The sequence below is a fragment of the Coenobita brevimanus genome, chromosome 66 (assembly GCF_032717465.1).
Source record: "Coenobita brevimanus isolate Jiangsu-jjx chromosome 66, ASM3271746v2, whole genome shotgun sequence".
In the NCBI taxonomy this organism is placed as follows: Eukaryota; Metazoa; Arthropoda; class Malacostraca; order Decapoda; family Coenobitidae; genus Coenobita; species Coenobita brevimanus.
Genome location: NC_137019.1, coordinates 20,632,085 through 20,655,948, shown reverse-complemented (window position 1 = coordinate 20,655,948; position 23,864 = coordinate 20,632,085). Strand labels below are relative to the sequence as shown.

Sequence of the window (23,864 nt, the reverse complement as noted above, 5' to 3'; positions counted from 1 at the left end):
GTCGGTTAGCACGGGCCATCGCGCGCGTTGGGGTCGCAGTGGAAGGTGAGATCATCGGAGTGGGCGTGCGTAGGTGTGGAGGGGAGAGGGCGGTGGTAGTGGGTTGTCCTGCGGGGGTGGCGGGGTGGGCGGGGCATGTGGGCTTGGGTGGAAAGGGTGAGGCGGCGGAGGGAAGGGGTGAGGGTGAGCGAGGTGTGGCGGGTGAGATGTCAGGTGAGGTGTGAGGGTTGGTGGAGGCTGAGGTGGTAGGGGAGGTGGAGGGGGATGGCGAGGAGGAAACATAGCACTCATATGTGGAAGTGACAGGCGGTGCGGGAGCAGGGGGAGGTTGGGGGTGTGGGGTCGGTAGCGGTGGTGAGGTCGCAGGAGAGTTGGCTTGGAGGGTAGGTGGCGAGGAGGGAGTGCGATCTTGTGGCGCCATCCCGGTGTTTGGTGGTGGGGTGGTTTGGGCGGTAGCAGGGTTCTGTGCTAGTGGTGTGGGGTGGGCGGTGGGTACGAAGCTAGGGGATGGTGCGGGTGTGGTGATGGCGGACAGTGTGCGGTGCTGGAACCGTGGTGGCTTGGCAGGGGCTGTGGAGTGGGATGTGGCAGGTGGTGTGTGTCGTCGGAGGCAAGCAAAGGTGGGGTGAGGTGTAGGGGGAGAGTGAGCCGGTGGTGGTGGGGAGATACGGCCTCGCGGGGTTGTCTGAATGTTCGGGGATGGGGCGGTGCAGGTGGTAGCAGGGGGCTGAGCTCGTGAGAGAGTGATGGGTGGTGCGGGGTGGTAGGTGGAAGGCAGTAGACAGGGGGAGGTGGTTTTAGGAAGTAGGTTAGGGGAAGATGAGGAAAGGGTCCTAGGAGGCCTGTGAAGAGGGAGGCCGATTTTGTGTTGAGGGGGTATAGTGGTGTGTGGGGTGGGAAGGTTAGAACTAGGGGCAGGAATAGGGGAAGGTAGAACAGAAGACATAGTGAGAGGGGAGGAAAAGGAAAGATAACGTTCCCCCCTGTCGTAGACTGGAGATGTGAGGTGGCCCCCGCCATTACGGTGGGATGCAGGGGCAGTGGGGGGGCGCTTTTTGTGTTCCCTTTTTTGTATTTTCTTCCCCTGAGGCTTAGGGGAATTTGCATATGGTGGGGAGGTTTGTAAGTGCCCTCGTGTCATTTGGCTGCACTGGGCAGCTTTGTGTCATTTGGTTGCACTGGGCAGCTTCTAGCTGCTCACGGATGTCGTGGATCGGGCATCCGTGGTAGCACGGAGAAAATTCCCACGGGTTGACGGTGATGAGGTCAACGGGGAATTGATTAATTTCGCCGATGCGTTGAGGGGTGGCATGGACGGCTAAAAGGCGCCTCATTAAACTGATATCTCTATCCATGTCTCCTGTTGGGTCATGAATAGTGAAGTGTTGTTTCACAACACTTGGGAGTACTCTGAGCAAAGTGTTAAATGTATGCTGATCCCGGGTTTCCTCATCTGCCTCCGGGTAGGCAGCAGTAACCAGGCGTCTTGCCTGTATCAGGGTATTATCTAAATCCCTGTTGAATGAAAAACTATCCAATTTGGACAGAGCCACTACTTTCCCCAATGATGGGGTGATGGCTTATACAGTGAACTTTGTAAAGTTCTGCCAGGTGAGTTCTGGGACAATTTTCGACGCTATGTTCGCCGCCGCTTTACCCAACAGTGGTAGTGTGACTGCAATTTTCTGTTGGTCATTTTCAAAGCCAATATCCAGTAAGGGTTTAATTATTGCCAGATATGTGTGTATATCATACTAGTTGGGGTCAAATTTGGGTAACTGAACGTGCGGTTTAGTTGCCGTTTTGCCAAATATTTCCTGATTACTTCTCTTTTACGCCCGGGTCTAGAACCACCGCTAGCCACCAGTGCAATGCTAGGTGAAATTAGGCTTGACATCTCGTTCCTATTACACCTAACGTGGAGCGGGGTCCTCTTTCGAGACTGGAGCTTAGTGCAACAAAGAGAGGCAGGACACAAAAACTCTAGGCAACAACCTTTACACGTATATTACCACAATCAGACACAGGACAAATCAGAAGATATTACAGCACAATACATAGCAATATAAAACCTTATCTAGGATATGTGTATCTCGCAGGATACTTGCTTCTCTGATAGTAATGACAACACAATCAATCCTAGTGTATGAAGAGTGCAGTAAATATAGGCGTGCGTGGGAGGCACGGGGGGGGGGGTTGAGTCTCACGAGGAGGAGATAGGGGAGGTGCGGGGAGTGACTTGTGATGGCTAGGGGAAAGTTATGGTAATACTGGAGAGCGGCAGATATTAGCCGTAAAGTTTATATGGTTTCCACTAGCCAAAGGACTTTGGTAATTGATTTTATTCTTGATTCACACTTACTCGGGATATTGGAGTGAGAGAGGGTGATAAACAAGATTTATGGGTAGCGTGGGGGAGGGAGAGAATACCATTAATACTCCCTTTCACAATATTCCTTCACAGTAATGGGGGTATGTCATTATAGGGGAATCTCCAGGCGGCACAGGCTTACTAATTATATAAAAGAGATGTCACTCATAATCATAGTTCATCAGATCTCGTTCCACACACTCGTCCTTTAGCTTCTCACTGTGATCTTATTTACCCCGATATTCACTATATGAAATCACTGCACAATACTTATATTAGGAGAAATCACACTTAACCTAAATCACTCGTACTACAGTATCACACGTATTCATCAGGGGAATAGGCAGGAACATGTCGTCGGTGATCCTGCCGGGCTAGGGGCACCGCCAATGTGAGGCGTGCCGAGAGGACACGGGATAACTCGTAAGGGCGTCCTCTCGCGTCCTGGGCTACCTAAGACTTCCGGGCTGGGCTCAGGCATGTGGCCCTCGGGACTGGGGCCAAATAGCTCCAGGAACCTCTGTGATAAGTCTCGGCCTGTCGTGAGGGCCTTACGGCGTCGTAGGGGCGTATGGAGATCGCGCCCGGGTGTCCTGGGGAGAACCGAGAGAGACTGCGGGCTGCGGTCTCCAGCGTCTAGGGGCGCCGACAGAGGAGGGCTGCGGCAGCGACTTCCACTGGGGTCTGTCAGGTGCGTTTGCTCTAGAGCCAGACGTAGGGAACAGAGACCAGGGGAGGCTGTGAGGCCTGTCTGGGCCACTCTGGGATAGGAAGCCTGGACTCTAGTCTCCTGCCGTAGGGACGTCTCTCTCCTTACCTGTCTCTGCACACCCTCGGAACGACAGTAGATCGTCTCACGAGGAAGGGAGCGACAATAGGTCGTCTCTACCAAGACACTCTCAGAGCGACCATAGATCATCTCACGAGGATGGGAGCGACCATGGATCTTCTCTACTGGAGAACTTTCGGAGCGACCATAGATCGTCTCACGAGGATGGGAGTGACCATAGATCGTCTCTGCCGGAGCACTTTCAGAGCGACCATAGATCGTCTCACGAGGATGGGAGCGACCATAGATCGTCTCACGAGGATGGGAGCGACTATAGATCGTCTCACGAGGACGGGAGCAACCATAGATCGTCTCTACCGGAGCACTTTCGGAGCGACCATAGATCGTCTCACGAGGATGGGAGCGACCATAGATCGTCTCTACCGGAACACTTTCGGAGCGACCATAGATCGTCTCTACCGGAACACTTTCGGAGCGACCATAGATCGTCTCACGAGGATGGGAGCGACCATAGATTGTCTCACGAGGACGGGAGCGACCATAGATCGTCTCTACCGGAACACTTTCGGAGCGACCATAGATCGTCTCTACCGAGGGGCGCCATCTGGAGTGTCTGTTACAACTGCACCCCTAGCTGACTCAACAATTCCACTCCGTGAAGGTAGTGTCTTTCTCCTACGGCGGCGACAGCGTGGTGGCTGCGTGACACAGGGGCGCACAGCCCGGGCTGACATATGTCGCTGTTGCCGGGAGTGACTGTGACTGGTGGCGGCTACCCCGTGGGGTCCGTGTGGGGGTGTCGGCGCATCCTCGGGCATACTGAGCTGTGTTTGGCTTGCCCTGTCGTCAGGGGTACAATGGTATATTTCAGGGGCACTGTTCTTTAAGTCACGCATTATATATATATATATATATATATATATATATATATATATATATATATATAAATTGAGTGAACATATACAAGTGTAATGACACAGTAGGCCCACAAGTCAGATAACACTTCCTGGATGGCCGAAATGATACGGAATATTACCCACCAGCTCAGTACATCATTTGTATTAGTGAACACTGTCATCACTACTTATATTATTACAAATATGTTTGGAGTGAGTACTGTATACAGTACTTTTTCCAAACAAAATAAAATAGTTGGAAAATTACATGAAATAAAGTGGAGGAATATGAATTGGTAAGGTCTTTCTGATGAAAGTTAAATGTGCATTTAGTGCTCTTTTTTTTTTTTTTTTTTATATACATATGAAAGGGAGAGTATTGATGCAAACAGTTATGTATTCCATTAACCTCATAATAACCTCCGGCATTGAACAACCCTTTACAGTACCGTTGTCAGTGATGTCGAGTTAGTGTGAGCTATGAAAAACTGAGCAATTATGGGAAGGGAACAAAGGTCACTGGTATGTTTACACGACTCTACGTTACGATTCCAAGCAGTCAGGCAGTCGCTTTATCTCCGATGTTTTCGCCCATTTCGTAAATGCACCGTAACTTTATCAATTCTCCCATGAATCATAGCGAATCATGGCATGGGTTTAGGAAGCTAAATAACACATTGCTAGGTGCGCCAGAGGATCAGCTTCACATCTTTAAGAAAATGGAAGAAATTTAAGTCCTCTCTGAGTACGTAGAGTAAGTTACTTCCATTCTTCTTAAATCAATATCTTTTTCTTAAAGATGTGAGGATAATCGTCTGGCGCACCTAGCAATGTGTTATTTAGCTTCATAAACCCATGTTATGATTCGCTATGAGTCACGGAAGAATTGATAAAGTTACAGTGCATTTACCAAATGGGTGAAAACATCTGAGAAAAAGCGACCGCCTGACTGCTTGGAATCGTAGCTCACACTAACTTGACATCACTGACATCGGTACTGTAAAGGGTTGTTCAATGCCGGAGGTTATTAAGGGGTTAATGGGATACATTACTGTTTGCATCAGTACTCTCTCACTCACATATAAACACAAAAACGAACAAAATGAGCGCTAAATGTACAGTACATTTAACTTTCATCAGAACAGCAATTCATATTTCTCCGGTTTATTTTATGTATTTTTCCGACTTTAGGTTTGGTTAAATTATTAGGTACAGTTAAAGTCAGTTAGGTTAGGTTTAGTTTAACACTTAGGACAGTCCCTTCCACCATTATGCTGAGAATCAAAATACAAGAGCTGTCACAGCTGTACAGCTAAAAACAACGGGGAAACTGATTTAACAGGCAACATGCTTGGGGTTTCATTTACTCGGAACTTAACTTGGAAAGATCATATTACATCTCTTGTAAAATCTGCTTCCAAGAGATTGAGTGTGCTAAGCCGACTCCATTCTTTCTTTACCCCTGCACGATTGTTGACTCTATACAGGGGTTTTATCCGCCCCTGTGTGGAGTACAACTCTCATGTGTGGGGAGGCTCCCCACATACAGCTCTTCTCAATAGGGTGGAGTCAAAGGCTTTTCGTCTCATTAACTCTCCTCCTCTTACTGACTCCCTTGAACCTCTGTCTTCTTGCCGCACCGTTGCATCTTTATCTTTTTTCTATTGCTACTTTAATGGTCACTGCTCCTCTGAACTGTCTGCATGCATTCCTCCACCTCTACGACGGGCACGTAGCACCCGTCTAGCAGCAAACTCTCATCCCTTTTCTGTCCAACTCTCTAATGCAAGAGTTAACCGTTACTCCCAGTCCTTCATTTACGCAACGGGTCAACTCTGGAACTGTCTCCCTCTGTCTGTATTTCCTGCTGCCTATGATCTCCAGTCTTTCAAACGAAGTGTGTGTCCAGGCATCTCGAAATAAATGGATCTTGAATTTGGCTCTCTCTTGTATTTTGTTTTTCTCTTGGAGGGAACTGTTATTGCAGGCTCATGGCCTTTGGTTCCTTCTTCCTTGCATAAAAAAAATATATATATATATATATTTATGGGTAATGCATTACAGTATCAGTGGTTCATGGGCTACACAATTACTGGTAAATGTCATTTTCAGGAAGGTGTCAAGAAAGTGAATTTCAAGAAATGGTGAGGGGGCTTGGAACATAACCCTCGCTAATTTGGGAGGGTGGTTACTGTAGTGTATGATACTGTGCAGTATTGTAATCAATACTAAAGCTGAATCTGAAAAATATAGAAATTTGTGAACATTGTATAGAAGTGTGATGAAACATTAGGCCTACAAGTTACAGATAACACTTCCTGGACTGCTGAGATGATTCCAGACATCTGCCGAACAATCAAAGATTTTCGTAAATGGGACTATTTCTCAAAACTGCCAAAATGTCGGATCCACCGAATAATCAGCTGCCGAATAATAGGACTTTTACTGCAAATTATTAGGCTGTGGATATTTGATTTAAATAATATGTTTTAATGATTTTTGTAAGGAATTGCATATGCTACTCATAGTGAATAATATATTTTTAGTTTATTATTATTTACTAGAAATAATAATTTACAAAATATTAAAATACATTATCTCTTGAAGCATTTTAAGAAATGCTACTACCCTCCATCCCTCCTGCCTCCCCCCAGCAGAACCCTCGCGACCCGCCCGAGCCTCCCCCATCCCTAGTCCAGACATACAGGAAGCTCCCAAGACCATGTGTCCCTTGGATTGTAATGCGCACCTGCCTTTTCATGTGCGAAAGCGCAATACTGCGCATGGTCTCATGTGGTGCGCAATGCACAAACGATATTCACCAGAGCGCAACGGTGCGCAATTGCGCCTTGCATAAGTGTTTGCTTACCTGCCCAGCACTGTAAATGAATTATTTTAGAGGAGCTTGTGGAGTTGCCTGGAGAAACAGACTGACAAATGAGGAAGTGAAGGAGTGTTGTGGTGTGGATGTGAATGTAATAGAATGCGTTGGGAGAAGTATATTGAGGTGGTTTGGCCATGTGGAGAGGATGGAGTGTGAGAGACTAACTAGGAGGGTGAATGTGAGTGAGGTTGAGGGGGTGTAAGTTGGGGGAAGGGCAGCGAAATGGGAGGGGACAGGACAACATAGAGGTGATTTGTTTGTAGCCACTTCTTATAGGATGGAGGTGTCTGGCTATATATGGATGGATAGATTATTATTACTATTATTATTATTATTATATCTGTTGATAATACAGTCATTACTCGAACAGCAAGCAATCAAAGTGCATGGAAGGCAACTTTGAGGCCAAAAATGGTCAAAATGCAAAAATAAATACTGTTTAATGCAGGTGGAGAAATCTGCCTATTCTTTTGAAAACTGTACTACGTTGCGACGATAGAGATTATGCAGCCAGAGGCCACAAGTTATGGGTTAAACAGTCATTATGCGAAAACTGGATTATAACACAGGCAGCGATAGTTGTAGTGCGGGTTGCATCAGCCTGTGACATATGGCTGTCACGTGTCTGCATGGGGTGATGTCACAGTCCACTGAGCATTCCTGCCCGTTGAGCCTACCCATTCCCTGCGATTTGGTTGCACACCTGCTGTGTGTTATCTTTCCTCCCTTTTTTTGGCTGCCTGACGCAGCCTGACCATGCTGCTCTACTATAACCCAGTGAGATGTCAAAAGAGTCTGACCCAGGAGCAGAGCTTGATGTCATCAAGTGGAAGGAGAGAGGAGAACGTAATTGTGCCATCACCAAGGTGTATCAGGTCAGTGAGTTAACTATTCGTATGATCCTGGGGAAGAAGGACGCCCATATGAATACCGTGCGGGCCTATGGGGTTCTCCCATGGACGAGAGGGTTCGAGTGTCTGACCCCTGTGCATGTTATTATGGAGAGGTTCCTGGTCATGTACTTGAACCGAAAGGAGAGGGAAGGAGTTCCAATCAACTCCATGAACATAAGGAGGACAGCCCACCACCTGTATGCTGTAGTTTGGCGTAAGCTGTCCTGATCCTTAGGTAGATTTAAGGTGTCGAGTGGTTGGTTTGGCAAGTTTAAGAAAGGGAAGGCTTTGAAAAGAGTACAGGTGACAAGAGAATGAGCATCAGCAGATGCTGAGCAGCAGAGAAGTTCGTGGATGTCCTAAGGGAAATCATCAGGGATGACTTTTGTGCTGCTGATCAAATTTATAACATAGACGAGACGGGTCTGTAATACAAGACGATGCCAAGGACTACCCATATCTCGAAAGAATACGGGCAAGGCAGGGGTAGGAAAGTTGATAAGGTAAGCATCGTTCTTGTTTTGTCTTGCAGTGTTGCAGGCCATGAGATGAGGCCATTACTTGTAAGTAAAGTTAAAAAAAAAAAAAAAAACAAGGTGCTTTAATCACTTGAAACACATGAATGAGTCTGGGGTTTATTGGGAGAAATCAAAGACAGGGTGGATGACAAGGGGTATTTTGAATAAGTAGTACAAGAAACATTTTATTCCTGATGCAAAGAGAAGCTGTGAGGAGTTGGGCATACCGTTTAAAATCCTGTTGGTGCTCTTTAACGCACCAGGGCACTCAGCCTACTTGGAGGGTTTACATCAAAGTGTTAAAGTAGTGTTTTTGCCAGGTATCACGACTTCTCTCCTGCAACCCTTAGACCAGGAAGTGATAGCTTGTGTGCAGTACCATTATGAGACGATCTTGTTTGAGTATCTGAGGGAGGTCACAGACAATTGTGAGGAGGAACATCTCCCCCAGGAGAAAGTGCTTGATGGTGACGAGGATTTGGAGGCATCTGATGAGAAGGTTTTGGACGACCCAGCAGATCCCCAGCCAGGTCCCTCCCATTCGCCTCAGCCTGACACAGCTGAACCGGTGCCCGGTTCTTCTCGTGTCCCTCAGCCTGACGCTTCACAGCATTGCCTTTCAACTGTGACAGCTTTTTGGAAAAACAGCAATATGAGGAACGTCGTCACGAACATTCTTAAGGTGTGGGATTTGGTTCTGTGGCAACAGTAAATCACGCCTGATGAAAGCTGACACTGAGCGTAGTAAATGGTTTCCTGGTGTACAGGAAACCATTTGGCTTGTCACTCAGTGTAGTTACCTATAGGCAGAAGGAAGAGGAAAGAGTGAAGGAAAGAAAGACAGAAGAGGGAGTGTAAAGTCACCCATAGGGCGAAGGAAGAGGAAAGAATGATGGAAAGAAAGTAGAAGGAAGGAAAAGGGGAAAGGGCAGACACCCAAAGCAGCACTACATCAAGTGAGTGGGTATGATAGTCCTTTCATATACTTCACCCACCTTTATTCTTGTACAGAGGAACACACAGCATTTTTCCATTCTGCTGGCACAGTTTCACTCATCTGTGCCTTCTTACATATTTCCAACAAGCACCTCATTCTGCTTTCTCCTCTACATTTAATCATCTTTGCATACACCTCATCAACACCAGCAGCTTTCCCATTTTTCAACCGTTTCACAGCGTTCTTCACTTTTGCGAGTGTCACGTTTCCTGGCACTACAATCTTTCTCTGCACACCCCCAAAATCAGTCATGTTTACAACCTCTCTGCTCTCTCCATTTTGATTCATCAGACTTTCAAAATATTCTTTCCATCTGGTCCTTACTTCATCCCCATGGGTTAATAATCTACCACTTACAGCCTTCACACTTTCACATTTCTCTCCACTGTCACTTCTACATTTCCACACGTCATTCCAGAATAACTTCCCATTTTCAGAGTAATTTCCATTTATTTTTCTTCCTAGATCATCATCTACTTCCTCCTTTTTCCTCTTCACTAGTCTCTTTACTTGCTTCTTGCACTCAGTATATTCAGTTCTTTTTTCAGCTGAGCCCCTGTCCTGTATCCACTCTAGCCACTTCTTCCTCTTTTCCACCACTGCTCTCTTAACCTCTTCATCCCACCATGCCATACGTTTCTTCTTCGTTGTTACTCTTGCAACACCACACACTGCTTTAGCATTCCTAACTGAGCAGTCCCTGTATGCATTCCATTTGTTGTCCAGATCCATTTCATTCCAGTTCACTGATTACAACTCCTCCTCTGCTTTGGCCTTGTATTCATCTCCCATTTTTTAATCCTCAGCTTCTCTACTTTCAGTCTGTCTCCGTGACTGCTCCTCTCTCTCTTGGTCCACTTCACTCCTCTCAGCTTCATCTTGCATACTACAATCATATGATCTGACAAACCCCTACATCGTCCCCTCACTGCCCTCGTATCAGCAACACTTCCCAGCGTCATTTTCTCCATGAGCACGTAATCAATCAGGCTCCTTTCAACACGATCTCCATTCCCTCTGTACCATGTACTGTGTATTTATGGGGATCTTTATGTTTGAAGTAAGAATTACAAATACACAACCTCCTTTCCTGACACATATCCTTAATGGCTTTCCCTTATCATTCTATTTATTATTTTCATTATATAATTTCCATTCTTCCATTGTTAAGTTTTGTGTACCATAGTGATAAAGGTTTCTTTGTAGGTCAAATGCCGATAAAGCCCAGAAGGTTCTGAAGCTGGCAGTGGCTAAGATAGCAGCAGAGGATTGGACTGATAGGACCGCACTTCTGAAGGTAAATCAGAATGTTTATACAGTCAGGTGTCATCATTTACATACTCTTGTATTTGTTTATTTAGCATTTACAGCACTAACAATGTCAGATATTCAATAATCTCTATATGACACATGCCCATGAAACATGCAAAAAACTGTTCACCTGTTGACTTTCCAGTAAACTGGCACATAAAGACCTGAATCACCAAATACTGTATGTGAGTGATATCATGTGTACATGGAATATAGTAAAAGTCCTCCAATTCAGCCTCCAGTAATTTGAAAATCCCAGTACTCCAAATTTTTCAAGGTGAAATTTTTCTAATTTTTCTGGGCTTTTTCGAACTTTTTTGGGCTTTATCTAAGGATTTATGTGGCTTGGACTTGCCCTTGAACTTGGATGTGCCTGTCTGCAACTATTCATCTACACTTTTATGCATTTTTGGTGAGTAAAACAATAACCCATATCATTTGAAATGTTTATTTAATGATCATGTACACTCACGATCACTATATTCTGCCCAGGGGTACCTCCTTCCTATTCCTATATACCCAGGGAAGACGGGAGGGGGGGACAAAATGAGCTCCATGTTCCTCTACCCCAGCTCCCAACCCTCCCCCAATCCCTACCCAACACCCTCCCAACCATCATTCTTAACTGGCAGTTACATCTCAAGCTAACCTCATACTTTACACTCATAGTCACATTACTAATACACAAACATAAAACACTAGGATATATAAAAAGTATATATGATAACTTTGAACACACAGCAGGAAGAAATTAATGCATTATAACGGACACTGACCACCCACTCACTTGATGTACTGCTGCATTGGGTGTCTGCCCTTTCCTCTCTTCTGTCCTTCCTCTTCTGTCTTTCTTTTCTTCATTCTTTCCTCATTCTTCTGCCTGTGGGTGACTTTACATTCCCTCTTCTGTCTTTCTTTCCTCTTCCTTCTGCTTATGGGCGACTCTACACTGAGTGACTGGCCAAATGGTTTCCTGTACACCAGGAAACCATTAACTACGCTGGGTGGTAACCATATAACCAGATTATGGCGCCTTGTGGTTTAGTGGGTAATTAAGGTGCTCCAGTCATATTGAGCCTGTGTAGGTTTATATCCGTGGGGTGGTTGGAGTTTATTGCACACGTAATGCCACTCAGGGATGAGTGAGGCTGGTCATTCTGATCTTAAATGTCAGGACCAACTTTCCTAGCCCTGGGTCCCTACACTTCTGATGGGACGATATAGGATTGGATGATGGACGACGGATGGAGAATATTGACAGTCAAACAAAAACGTTAATGGCCATCTCAGGCCTCATACGTTGGGTGCGTGCATATCTGTCAGTGTGTTTCTGTGTGTGTGTGTGTGTGTGTGTGTGTGTGTGTGTGTGTGTATTTACCTAATTGTGATATACAGGAAATGAGCTATGCTCATGGGGTCCCATCTCTGTTTCTCAGTAAGTCAAATTTTACTTTAAACTCATTCAGGTTTTTGGACTGGACAATCTCTTTGTCCAGGCTATTCCACAGGTCTATGCATCTGTAAGGAAAACTATATTTCTTGATATCCTTCAAGCAGCTTGGCTTCTTCAGTTTTAGTCCGTGTCCTCTTGCTACTCTCTTATCCCATACAAACAGATCTTCTCTGTCAGTTTTATCAATTCCAATCATGGTCCTGAACACTGCAATCATGTCGCCCCTCTCTCTTCTTTCCTCTAAGGAAGGCAAATTTAGCTTTTCCAGCCTCTCTCTGTACAACTGATCTGCCAGACTAGGGACCATCTTGGTTGCTGTTCTTTGTATTCTGTCAATCTTGTTTATATCTTTCTTTTTGTGTGGGGACCACAATGTTAGTCAAGAGTTTTTACGTCTCTCTAACTGTCTTGTTAATATGTTTTTCATTTGACAAACTATCCTGCACCAGCGCTCCCAAATCTTTCTCTTCTCACACTTTTGTGATTGGTTCATTACCCATCAAGTAATTCAGTGATGGCCCCTTGGTACCTTTACCCATTTCTGATATTTTACATTTCTTTGCGTTGACTTTCATTTCCCACATTTGGCTCCAATCATGTATCCTATCCAGATCCTCCTGCAGTATTTTACGGTCCTCCTCAGCCTCTACCTTCCTCAGGATCTTTGCATCATCAGCAAACAGACTTGCATAACTGTTCACTCTATCTACCATATCATTTACGTAAATCAGGAACATTACTGGCACCAACACCAAGCCCTGTGGGACTCCACTTGTTACTTCATTCCATCCAGACATTGTATCCTTTATTACTGTCCTCATTTGTGTGTCTCTCAAAAAGTCTCTCATCCATTCCAGGAGGTTTCCCTTCAGTCCTCCTATATGCTTTAGTTTCCACATTAGCCTCTTGTGGGGTATCTTGTCGAAGGCCACCAAATCTAAATACACACAGTCCACCCAACCATCTCTCTCCTGTAGCATGTCAGTCACTCTTGAGTAAAAGCTCAACAAGTTGGAAAAACATGACCTTCCACTTCTGAATCCTAGCTGACTTTCAGCCAAAATATTCATCTCTTCCTGATATTTTATCCATCTATCTCTTAGGATTCTCTCGCACAATTTTGCGACCATGCAGGTTAGGGACACTGGCCTATAATTCAGGGGTTCTTCCTTGTTTCATCTCTTATAAATTGGTACCACATTTGCCCTCTTCCATTCTTGAGGCACTTTCCCCTCTTCCAGAGAACACACAATTAAACAGTGAATCTTTTCCGCCAGTTGTTCTCTGCATTCCTTCAGTACCCAATTAGAGATTCCATCTGGTCCTGGGGCTGCCCCTACATCTTCTTGAGTTTCCAGTTCTTTATACACTTCCTGCACTTCCACATTTATATCTTTTATCACTGCATTTCTAGTCACTCCCTCCCCTTCCACAAACTCCCATTCATTAGTGAAAACTGATTGGAAACATATATTCATTATTTCAGCTTGCATTTCCCAATCTTTATAGACCCTTCCATCTACATTCAGGTTGGTGATTTGCCGCATATTTTTTATAGACCTCTCCATCAACATAAAGCTTGGTGATTCCTTCCTTTTGTTTCAATTTGCCATTGACAAATCTATAAAACAGTTTGGGTTCATCCCTACATTTGTCATTATACCTTTTTCAAAGTTCCTTTCTTACTCTCTACATATTCTTGTATATTCATTTCTAGTTCTTTCATATTCTTCCTTTGTTCTGTTATTACCCCTCTTTCTCCAGTTGTTCCACACCGTGTCCCTCCCTTTTCTTTGCTGTCATACACCTTCTGTTAAACCATTCCTTCTTCCTGTTTTCTTTCTTTCTTACTCTTAGCACATATTTTTCCACTCCTGAATTATAAAGGTCTAGAAAGATATCCCACTTCCTCTGTATCTCTCATTTCTCTGAATTTTCTCCAATCTGCATTTTCGAAAAATATTCTCAATCCTGTAAAGCTGGTTTCCCAAAGTTGTATCATCTCTACCTATAAAGCTCGTCTCTTGGCACCATGTGTCATCTGAAACTCAATGACCACATGATCACTTTTTCTTATAGGACACAGATATTTCAAAGATTCAGTTATGTTGGGTTCTTTGGTTAGCAGTAAATCTAATCTTGCTGGTGTGTCCTCACCTCAAAATCGTGTCTCTTCTTTGACCCACTGCGTCATCACATTATTCATTGTAATATTTAACAATATAGTGCACCATTAATCTTCACTGCCTCCTGAGTCCTATTCCTCCCAGTTCACCTCTGTACAATTAAAATCGCCCATTAAAATTGTATTGTTGCCTTTCTCAATCACTTCTGTAGATAACTAGCCATGTCAGACAACATCTGGTATTCATTGTCATTCCATGCTCATGTCTTAGGGGGAATATACGCTACTGCCATATCTCTCTTGCCATTCTCTCCAGCTTCCAATTTCATATTTATCACTTCAGACCTACCCTCTCCATTTCCACAGAATCTACATTTATGTTGTTCTTTACCGCTATCATCACTCCTACTCCCGTTTTCTCTTTTCTGTCTCTTCTCCACAGTTTGTATTTACCATCTCCCATATGGATATCAATATCCTCTCTTAACTTGGTCTCTACAAACACATAACATCAGGTTCATCTACCCTCAAGATAGTGTTGATTTTTAACCTTGCCGATATTAAACCATCAACATTAGTATATGCCACTTTCAAACTTTTTGTTGTTGTTTTTTTATACCCTCTTCTCTCCTTCTCTCTGTCTGTACCACTTCCTCAATTTCTGATCCATAACTCTCCAATGAAACACTCTTCTCTTCCTCCGTCCTTTGTTCATTTTTTACCTTTGCTTCATTTATTAACTCCTTTATTTTAGCTCTTTCTTCCTCATTTACATCTCTCCTTATCCAGACATTTTTGAACCCCTCTGTGTCTGATAATTTCTGTGTTCTGTTGATGATTTCGTTTACCATTACTTGGGACTTAAACGTTACCTTCAATGGCCTCGCCCCTCCTTCCTTGTACGTTCCTAATCTAAACACTTCTTCAGTCTCTTCTTGAGCTTCGTTGTTACCCTTCATAACTACTGATATTATTTCTTTAATCTTACTCAGTTCTTCTCTTTCTCTTTCTGATCTTACTGTCATACGTTTTTCTTTTACTTCTGAAATTATTACACATTTTTTCTTATCTGCTACATCCCTCACTAAAGATTCTCTACTTCTCAGTACCCTAACCACTTCTTTCTCCACCTTTTCCTTGCTTTGTTGTTCTATAATCTCTTTCAAATTTACGTTTCCTTCCTCCTGAATTTTCTTCCACCCCTTATGTTGCTCCTTGATTTCCTTAATGTGCTCATCTTGCATCCTTGATTTGGATTCATACTCATCTAGTTTACTTTTCATCCTGTCCCTTTCTTCATCCAACCTCATATTCTGCCTCTTGAGCTGTTTTATTTCATTTGAGGCAGACTCATTACTCATTTTTATTTCTGTGACTTCTCTTTCATGTTCATCACTGCATCTGCAAACTTTTTCCAGTTTATTCTGTAGAACTTTCATCTCTCTCTCCTGCTCTAAGGTCCATTCCTGCAACTCTCTAATTACTGCCCATACCTTTTTTTTTTTTTTTTAACTCCTGGACATTCCTTTCTGTTGTTTTCTCTACTCCAGATGCTCTTGTTTGGTTCAGCTTAGAACTTCCAATTCCCACATCATCTTTGGAGAAGCCTGCAGATTCCCCCTCACCGGTTGTAGACAAAGCATCGTCCCTTCCCGCCATGATGCAACCATATGGAAACTTTCTATTTCCACTATCTTGTACTCTTTATGACCGAAACTGCAGTTTTTTTTAACTGTTGTCCGGCGGGACCACCACTCACGCACTCATTCACATAATCACGATAGGCTGGTCTCCTTTTCACCGCTGATTCAGCGATTATTTCCCCACGATCCAGGAAGGGCTCTGTCTCTGTCGGCGACCTGTGTGTGTGTGTGTGTGACTGTGTGTTTGCAAAGCAGTACACCCAACACATGAGGCCTGAGGTGGCCGTTGTTAACGTTTTTGTTTTACTGTCACTGTCATAATGCATTAATTTCTTGCTCCAGCATGTTGATAGTAATATTATATACTTTTTACATATCCTTGTGTTCTCTGTTTGTATTAGTAGTGGGACTAAGAGTGGGATCAGCTTGAGATGTAACTGCCAGTTAGGAATGATGGGTAGAGGATAGTTGGGAGCTGGGGTAGAGGTGGGTGGAGCTCGTTTCATCCCCCCCTCCCCTCTTCCCTGAGTATACAAGGGTAGGAAGGGAGCACCCCAGGGCAGACATTAGTGATCATGAGTGTACTAATTTCTAATGTTTTCAAAGGTCCCTCCCAATAATCCAAAAGACCCTCAGTCCCCTGTCATTCGGATTACAGGACTTTTACTGTATATGAATAAAGTGATTTCTAAAGCACAGAGTGTTTGTCAAGAGTGTCTTGGTGGAGTGGAGTGTTTGAAAATGTGTAATTTATGTGGTATATGCAATATCTGTTTTATAAAGGTGGGAGATAATCAGGATTAATAGGTTAAAAATGTCTTCTGCTGAGAGGCCAGAACCAAAATTCCCATTCTGCCTGTATATTTGTGCTACAGTACAACATGAAATGTTGTTCATGAGTGATTCCCAGTACCAGAACCATGCAAATTTCTAAACCTGATTATATATTGCAGGTACAGTGCATTTCCTAACATCTAATATGTGATCAAGAGGCTTCCCCCCTCCCCCCGCACTATGTGTACTACGTTTTTTTTTTTTTTTGTCCGACTCTGGTCAAAGGCTTCAGTGTCTATATCTTGGGGGCAGTAGCCTATCCCAAGGCCCAGTAGTCCTCCTACAGCTCCACATGTCACCACATCGGCGCTAACACCCACCATCCATATTGAATACATGCTAGGGCTGTCTCATACAGGACTGGTGTATTGGTATTAGCAGGGGTATTTTTACGACATGTCGGCGGGTCTTCTGGTAGATCAGTAAAGCCTGATTTAATGAAATTCAAATCCTTACTGAAGGAAATGCCTGTCTCATACAGGACTGGTGTATTGGTATTAGCAGGGGTATTTTTACGACATGTCGGCGGGTCTTCTGGTAGATCAGTAAAGCCTGATTTAATGAAATTCAAATCCTTACTGAAGGAAATGCCAAGTAAATGGATATCTTTACATTTAGGGGGAGGCAGTGGCTGAATCGGTAGATAGGCAGTCTGCAGTCCTGATGGACCCTGGTTCGAATCCCGGCTGGAGCAGGGAACAGATTAATGATTTGAATTTCATAAAAAGCAGACCTTCCTGATCTACCAGATGACCCGCCGACATGTCGTAAAAATACCCCCGCTAATACTAATACACCAGTCCTGTATGAGACAGCCCTAGCATGTATTCAATATGGACGGTGGGTGTTAGCGCCGAAGTGGTGACATGTAGAGGTGTATGATATGTAGGAGGACTGGTGGGTCATGATAGCAGGCTGTGAAGCCTATGCCCATAGTCAAAAAAAAAAAAAAAAAAAAAAAAAAAAAAAACTGCTTAGTAATTTACTATCCCACAATCATAATTTTGATGGTTACATCTGAAAATTTAAAAATAAATAGTAACATGATTTTGTCTATGGAGACGGAATTACTGAACAAAAAAAAAAATATTAAATAATTCTCTTGGTTCACGTAAGTTCAGCTTAAGCTAGCTTGGGTGACTGTAGACTACAGTGATCCTTTGGAATAGTGGTTTTTGTTATCACTCCTTGATGAAAATCTGCACTTCTTTTGTTATCACACTTTTTTTTTTTTTTTTTTTTTCCAAAAAAAGGAATCAAAGGCCATGAGCGCATTTGAAAGATTGGAGATCATAGGAAGCAGGAAATACAGACAGAGGGAGACAGTTTCAGAGTTGACCTGTTGCATAAATGAAGGACTGGGAGTAACGGTTAACTCTTGCATTAGAGAGATGGACAGAAAAGGGATGAAAGTTTGCTGCTAGACCAGTGCTATGTGCCCGTCATAGAGGTGTATGTATTTAGTGGGTCTATATTGTTGTAAAAGGAAAAATTTGGGCTTACAAGTGGAGTGCCCAATACCAGTTACGATAAATCCCATAGGTTCTTTGCTTCCTTTATCAGGCAGTTTTGTTATCATGCACTGGGTGCAATACCAGTATGCATGATAACCAAGGGATCACTGTACAGTACTACTGCATTTTTGTCAGTATATTGTTTCGTTTTCGTTTCGTTTCGTTTTTAAAGGCTCCAACATGCTTGCATGTGTCGGCCTTGGTCACCTAATGGTGGCTCTCCACGCTGCACAATCCATTGCAGCCTCCCTGTTCAGTCCCTTAACCCTAAGGTCACACTTAATGACCTCGTCCCATGTCTTTCTCAGTCTACCCCTCATAACCCCACCCCCAATATTAACACTTCTCACCTTCCTCACCCAATTATCATCCCCCATCCTTTCCACATGTCCAAACCACCTCAATCTACCTCTCCTCATCACAACACCAATACACTCCAGTCCCATCCTACCTCTCAACTCTTCCATCGTAAACCCAGCCCCTCCAGGCCTTGGACGCAGGGACGCACTGCACATCCACCTAATCATTGTCATTTCTGTACATCTGAGCCGGCAAATATCTTCCTCCTTCACTGCCCAGGTCTCACTACCATACAGCATTACACTTCTAACACATGCTGCATACAAAGACCTCTTAGCATGTAGGGAGAGCCCTCTCAATGTCAGGAGAGGCAAGAGCTCCCTGAACTTCTTCCAACCACTTCTCACCCTAGCCACAGAGCTAGCTCCAGCCCCACCTCCAGCACACAACATGTCTCCCAAATAACAAAACTCTTCCACACACTCAAGAGATTCACCAGCAAGTTCAATCCTTTCACGTCTGACAATCTCCACCTGCTCACCCCGGCACGCCGTACACATAAAATCAGCATTATCTCGCAGTCTACCTCTGATACCTCTACATCTCTTATGCACCCATTTATCACACACACCGCACAAGACGGAATTACTTCCCACGCCCTTGTGGCAAACTGCACATGGCCACTCTCCCTCGTCTTTGACAGTACCGCCACCAACCCTAGATATCGTCACTTTTGTTTTATCTGCATTTACCCTTAAACCCTTTTGCCCCATACCGTCTCTTCACTTCCTATACCTTTCCTCCGCCTCCCTTTCGTATATGAGGATACTAAATTGATTAGTGTGTATGGGAGAGTTTGTAAGAAACAGAATCTAAAGGTGAATGTAGGGAAGAGTAAAGTTGTAGTCTTCTAGATTAATGAAGTCACTAAAGCATAGTGAGGCGGAATACTGAGGAAAAGTAAAATGTGAGTGCATTTAAGTACTTGATTAGTGTGATGAGTAAGGACGGAAGTTTAGAGGATGAAGTGCCTGAAAAGATACAACAGGAAAGAAAGGTTGCTGGTTCATTGAAAGCAGTGACAGGAAATAAGGAAGTGAGCATGGAAGTAAAAAAGTCATTGCATGATAGTATCGTGATCCCCATTCTAACATGTGGAAGCGAAGCTTGGACCTTGTTGGAAAGATACAAGTCAAGAGTGAGAGCAATGGAAATGAGTTTTTTGAGAGGAGCTTGTGGAGTTACATGGAAACACACTGACAAATGAGGAAGTGAAGGAGCATTGTGGTGTGTCTGTGGATGTGACAGAATGAATTAGGAGAAATACATTGAGGTGGTTTGGGCATGTGGAGAGGGTGGAGAGTGAGAGGCTAGTGTGAGTGAGATGGAGAGGGGGAGAGGGAGGGGAGGCCGAGGATGATGGAGGGATGAAGTGGTTAGGTATATGAGAGAGGGGGGTGTAAGTCAGGGGAAGGGCAGCAAAATGGTGGGGGACAAGCCAACATGGAGGCACTTCGTTTGTGGCTTCCTCTTACAGGATTAAGGCATTTGGCTATAGATTGATGACAGACCACACCAATTTCATCAAGAAGGCTCTCTTTCATCTCCTTCCCCATGGTACAGCATTGTGACTGACTGATTTCTTCACCAATCATTGAGAAACCACCAAATATTAGGGCCACAGTTCCTCCTTCCAGCACATGACCTGCAGTGATCGACACACATTGCCAGTGAAAATATGTGGATGGTGTACTGTAGGGGTGGCTGTCACACTTCTCCAGATTACAGCCAGCTCCACCATAGTGTAAACTAACTGCTGGCCTGGATTTTCAAGAACCACATTTTCCTCAACCACTTTAACACACCCACCACAGCAGCCCCACCCTTTGTGGTAGACAGTGCCTAACATCCACCACAGCAGTCTCCCCTTGTGCTAGACAGCTCCTCACCAAGGTCAGACCAGGGTCCTTCCCCATGGCAAAGTCCAGGGAAATATGAGAGAGTTTAGTTCCCTAATGGACACTACATCTGCTTCACTCCACCCTGGATGCACAGCACAACCACATGTGCAAGGGCTGTCCAGAAAGAAACCAAACCTTTTAAACAGTGCACCAGCTAGCAGCCATATCATGATCGCAAAAAAAGCGCTGTGTAGCAGCGACTTTGAGCTTTAGTCAAACACCAGGCATATCAAGCCACGTTTTTTTTACCATATTTCGCGGCATGCAATAATAGTTTAATTAAACTAAAAGTGTTGATAAATTGTGAAAAACAAGATGCACTTTAATGTTCAATCAGAAGATTTTGGAAAAACTTTAAGGGTAGCCACAACTCTTGTCTTTACATACTGACACTGCTGTCTCCTGGTGTCTGATGGTGTGTATAACAGAAATTCTTCAATGCAGGCATGGTTCTTTAAGATTTACAGGTATTTGTAACTTTTTATTGGCCTTTTATTTTTTGTGGTTTTATTCTCATTGCATGAATCACATTGATACCTTACATGCAATCAAGTGACTTAAGAACAAACCCAACTGTATTTACGTACTGACAGTGCTGCCACCTGATGTTTGCTGCTGAAAAAACTAAAATTCCTCAATGCAAGCATGGACTTACTCTTCCAAAATTAGGGTGCATCTTACACAGTGCAGCATCTTACATGCCACGAAATATGGTAGTCATTGAGGTACACGCTCTTGAGTGAACGTGGGTTGAATGCACTTGGCGAATTTTCTTCTATCTCTTTTATCAACTGAAATTGATAACCTTTCAGGATAGATTTCAGCTTGGGGGGGGGGGAGCCCAATGGGGCAAGATTCGGATAGTTGGACAGCTGGAGGATGATAGTTGTCTCTTGCTTTGTCAGAATGTCACGGATATGGAATGACACATGAGCAAGTGCATTGTCATGGTGCATCATCCAGGTTTTGTTTGTTCACGCCTCAGACCTCTACCTTCGCACTGCCTTCTTTGAATGCTTCAAGATGACCAAGTAAAACTCTTTAGTGACTGTCTGGCCACGTGGGACATACTCATGATTAACAACGCCCTTCCATTAAAAAAAGACAACCAACATCACCTTCACTTTTGAGTAACTCTGATTTACTTTTTGTGGTTGCACTGATGATGTTCCAGCCCACTGCAAAGACTGTCTTTATATTTCAGCATCATAGTCCAACACCTTTGTTTCATCACCCATTATAACATTTGTCAGAAAGTATTCATCAGCATTTGAACAAATAACTCCTGACTGACTGAGACATGATTCTCTTTTTGCTCATCTGTCAGCACATGCGACAAAAATTTTGCAGCAACATGATGCGTCTTCAGTTTTTCGGTTAAAATTGTGTGGGACAAACTTTTACAGATGCCTTTTTCTTTGGAAACTTCGCGAAGTCATGTGACAATTTTCACGGATCACAGCACGCAGTTTCTCAACTTGACGAGGAAGGCTGTCCAGATTTGGGATTGTCGTGAGTGCATGTTCTTCCTGATTTGAACTTCTGGAACCACTTAAGCCATTGCGTACAGCTCAAACAATCCTCCTCATAAGCCTTTTGCAACATGTGAAAAGTCTCTCTAAAAGTTTTTACTAATTTTACACAGAATTTCATGCAAACACATTGCTCTTCGAGATCTTTCATTGTTCAGCTTGCAACAAATCAGCAAGTTAACTAAACACACGTTCACTCGAGTGACTAAGTGATATGGCATAATGTGACAAGTGTTAGACTAAAGCTCAATATTGGTGCTACACAGCAGTCCCTTTGTGATCTCACTAAACCAGCTAGTTGGTGCACTGTTTAAAAAGCTTGGTTTCTCTTTGGACAGACCTCAGTGGCTCCTTGTCAGTGCCAGGAATATTGTATACAATTTGACCCCCACCACATGTAAAGGCATATTTTAGATTGCAAATAACACTTAAAGACTGTGTTAGGGTAAACCTATAGGTATTGTTCAAGGAGTCCTAGTGTGGAAAAGTGATTCAAGAACACCAAAGAGTCTTTCTTAGTACACTGTAACAGTTTGATGAAATTCAGTGCATAGAAAACCAAAAAAAGACTGTATGATGTCTGAGTAGATGTATGGAGGAGGGAGAAAGAGATGTAATGCATGTTTTCCATAATTGCACTGAATGGATAAGGTTAAGGACTATGAATGGGAAGATGATTTCACAAAATAAAGAGCTGACATTAAGCAAGGATGATGTGCACAGTCTCTTTATTGTAATCACATGATAGATAAGTAATATGTTGAGAAATTCATTAAACTTCCTGACCTGGTTAAAGTACTGATGTATTAAATTTTATGTATTTTTCTTTTCAGAAATCTGTCGAGAGCAACATAATGCTGCCACATTAAACCAACCTGCTCTGCTGCTTGTTCCTCATAATCTTTACATATAGTATAGGTAACAAGAATGTTTTATGGATCTTGCTATTTTCATTCATTACAGTTGCAGTGGGTAGTACAGTCCTCCAACACTGGTTAACTTTTTAGTTTGGATTTTTAAGTAAGGTGGGAAGGGATTCTTGTATTTCACAGCTTGTGTAATCAGTTTATGAGTAATACATAGGCATTAACTCATTACATTTGCTAATGCACTGATTTGGCAATGAAGACTAATATCTGAATGACTCAATATTGTTTTAGACACATTAAAGAAAATAAAATATATATATATATATATATATATATATATATATAAAAGTTTGAGTAACATGTGTTATTTTATTGTACACTATGGATCAGTTGGGTCAAGGATTGTGTGGGTAAAGTTGAAAGTTGGAATACAAATGTGGGCAATTGTGTGTGTGTATGCGCCAACGCAAGATCATGCTATCAGAGTGAGAGAAAAGTTCTGGACAAATGTGGAAGTGCGCATGGAAAAGTTTGGAAGGAATGAGAGAGTGTTTTTGATCGGTGATATGAATGGTAAAATAGGGAATGTGAAGGTGGATGGAATAGTTGATGAGTGGGGTGTGCCTGCTGAGATAGATGAGAATGGCAGTACGTTAGTGGACATTTGTGCTGGGAGGGGGATGGTGCTAGCCAATATGGTGCTAGCCAATACCCTCTTTAGGCATAAAATGATCCACAGGTATACATGGCGAGTGATGAGAAGGGTGGGCGGTGAACTGAATGAAAGGAAGGCAATGATTGATTATGTGTGTGTGGATGAAAGGATGCGAAGATGTATATTGGATGCAAGAGTTTATAGAGTTTGGGGGAGTGGACTTTCTGAACCACTACTTGGTGGTGGAGAAAGTCCACTACTTGGTGGTGGCCAGAATTAGGATCCAAGTAACATGGAGGAATAGAAGAAGGGAAAGAC

At 43.5% G+C, this 23,864-nt stretch overlaps 1 protein-coding gene across 2 annotated transcripts in view; it reads left to right on the top strand.

Moving 5' to 3' along the window:
* The window catches only part of Mtap (Methylthioadenosine phosphorylase), a 219,110-nt gene extending 196,133 nt beyond the window's left edge, over positions 1-22,977 (top strand). Inside the window, exons 7-8 of one of the 2 annotated variants that reach the window (XM_080276701.1) lie at positions 10,556-10,646; positions 22,856-22,977. In XM_080276701.1, coding sequence (XP_080132827.1) covers positions 10,556-10,646; positions 22,856-22,891 — 127 coding nt within the window. In that variant the 3' untranslated portion in view covers positions 22,892-22,977. The remainder of the gene's footprint in view (positions 1-10,555; positions 10,647-22,855) is intronic. The other variant, XM_080276702.1, reaches the window with a different exon arrangement.
* Positions 22,978-23,864: the final 887 nt, after the last annotated feature.